The sequence below is a fragment of the Aplysia californica genome, unplaced genomic scaffold, assembly GCF_000002075.1.
Source record: "Aplysia californica isolate F4 #8 unplaced genomic scaffold, AplCal3.0 scaffold01585, whole genome shotgun sequence".
Lineage (NCBI taxonomy): Eukaryota > Metazoa > Mollusca > Gastropoda > Aplysiida > Aplysiidae > Aplysia > Aplysia californica.
This window is the reverse complement of record NW_004798855.1, coordinates 15,701-18,200: the sequence shown is the minus strand read 5'-3', so window position 1 is coordinate 18,200 and position 2,500 is coordinate 15,701. Positions and strand designations below refer to the sequence as shown.

Genomic DNA, 2,500 nt, shown 5'->3' with positions numbered 1-2,500 from the left:
CCTAAATGATCTAAATTGAGTTGGTTGGGGGGGGGGGAGGGTAAAAAATACCAAATAAGTTTTATGGCGCACATGCACATTCTGCAGCATCCTCTATACGCTTTACAACCATTACTACACCAGCAGACCCTAAAACACTCTGGAACATTCTCGGCTTCCCTGAAAGCATGTGCTATGAAGCAAGATATGACATTTAATATAATGCCTAACCGTGATTTAAGAATACAAGCTCTGAGCACTTTACAAATATTCAAAACAGCAACACATAAACAGTACTTTGTGTTCTGACCGAAAATCTCTCCCTATATATAATATAATCTCATTAATCTAAAAACAGAAATGACTTTACCTGACCTTTGAATGTTTTAAAGTTAAGATAAGATTACATAATATACTTTGTTGATTTGATGCTTCTTGTGAAGAAGTTAGCAATGACCTGTCTTCAGTTTGTACAACATAAAGTACATGGAGATGTCTCTCTGTTTCTGGCTCTCCTTGTCTTTCTTTATCTCTTTCTGTCTGACTCTCTCTGAGTCTATCTCTGATTCTCTCTTTCTGTCTCTGTCTCTCTCTGTGCATGTCTGTCTGTCTCTCTCTCTCTCTCTGCATGTCTGTCTGTCTGTCTCTCTCTCTCTCTCTCTGTCTTGTCTCTTTATTCCCCCCCCCCCCCCCCACACACACACTAACACTGACCCTGACCCTCACGTATACCCCCACACACAGGTCCCCAGGAGATGTGCCCACACTTGGTCCAGCACAACGCCCTGCGCAATAACATGGGGAACCCCCGCCTACCGCCCTACCCCCACCCCACCCAGGTCCGGCCGCTCGTCCAGATCAAACAGCATCTGTCCATCCCCGGCCTGGGGTCAACCGCCACCTCTCCCGCCAGTGGCCCACGACCCACCAGCCCCACACAGTCGGGCTCGGCCCACGATAATATGTTCAACGTGTGTGTGGCGTTTGCAGCCGAGAGGTGGGCTGGGAGGAGGAATGGTGAGTGTGTTTGTGTTTTTTTTTTTCTCTTCTCTTCCTGATCACATCACGTTTCAGGTATGGGATGCCCTCCATTACCTCTCACAGCTTTGGGAGTTTGTCGGTAGTGATTGTCTGCTGTACTGACACGCCATCTGTTAGAAATACCTTTTGGCTTTGGGTGTCTATAGACGGTGAAAGATCTTTCTTGTCAGTTTGTCAGTGTTTGAGCGCTTAATCAGCTGCTTGCACTGTATGCTTCCCAAGTAAGCTGAGAATGTTTTTGAGTATTCTATGGTCTGCTGGGGTAATGATATAGTGTAAAGTGCATAGAGTTTGCCGTAGAGTGGGATAATTCGCTCTTCAACTGCTATTCATTATTATTATTATGTTTGCCACATGTATAAAGCCTCCATCTCTGCCCTGTAGTTTGTACAATACTGCCAGGTTGGGGCTGCCTCTGCTTGGCGTCTTCCATTTGGGAACTATATGTACACTCCTGCTGTCTTTTCACGGCAGATCTATGTGTATAGATCCTTTTCCATGCTTCGAGGGGGTATCTTTCTTCAAGCATGGATAGGGTACGGGTTTTCTTGCTCAGGTTGCAGTGGTTGTCTTTTGTAGTGAACACAGTAACAGAAGTGTGAATAGTTGTATGTTTGTGTATGTGAATGTTTTGTGCTATGACAGTGTGTCATATTGTGAAAGTGTGTCATGTTATGAGTGTGTTATATTGTGAGAGTGTGTTTGGGACAATGTATGTTTTTTGCTCTCATTGCTATACTGTCTGGTTGCAGTCTTGACAGATGACAAGACCATTTCATTAATTATTTATCAATGTATTTGCATGCAGAAAATTGAGCGTGGGCGGTTAGTGGGTGCTCTGGTGTGGTTTGCTCCCTCTTTCCTATAAAACATCTATTGTCCTTATCTCTCCTCCTTCTTTTTTGTGTTTGTTACTCTCTTGTAACACATAATCTAATCTTCGGCACTTATATGACCTTATTGTGTTGCGAGTGCCATAAAACTTTTACTAAAAAGAAAATTGAGCCAACTTGTTCTCTGACAATCCCTTCAGAAAACTCCAAGAAGCGGGCGGTGGACTCCATCTTTGTCCTGCACCAAAGCGGTCTGTTGACCGAACACTCCCTGGATCCCAAGGCCCGGGCTGCGACAGGACCGGACCGTGCGTCTGACGACTCACCCATCGACCTGGAGATGAAAGGACTGCAGCAGTGGAACTTGCTCAGGTGGGCTTTTTCAGACTTTTTTTTGGGTGGTATTGTGTGGTATATACAGAATGGGTTATGTCAAAGTAACATGTGATGTATGATATTTCAAAGTAATGCAGATCAAGTCGAATAATTGAACTAGGGAGACAGACACTCCAGGGAATCTGTAGCACACAGAATGTAGACAGCAGCCGGAGAATAATTAACTCATTCGCTACGTATTATTTTCGGCTTGTAGACGAATTTCTTTCGGGAGGGCGAAATGAGATGACGACTAGTGCGCAGTTCACAGG

At 44.6% G+C, this 2,500-nt stretch overlaps 1 protein-coding gene across 3 annotated transcripts in view; it reads left to right on the top strand.

Moving 5' to 3' along the window:
* Positions 1-2,500, top strand: part of LOC101861340 (breast carcinoma-amplified sequence 3) — a gene marked incomplete at both ends in the record, with an annotated part of 27,854 nt that overhangs the window by 15,137 nt on the left and 10,217 nt on the right. For 2 of the 3 annotated variants that reach the window (XM_013090857.1, XM_035973646.1), the window contains 1 exon segment: positions 724-836. In XM_013090857.1, the coding sequence (XP_012946311.1) occupies positions 724-836 (113 nt within the window). 3 annotated transcript variants of the gene reach the window in all.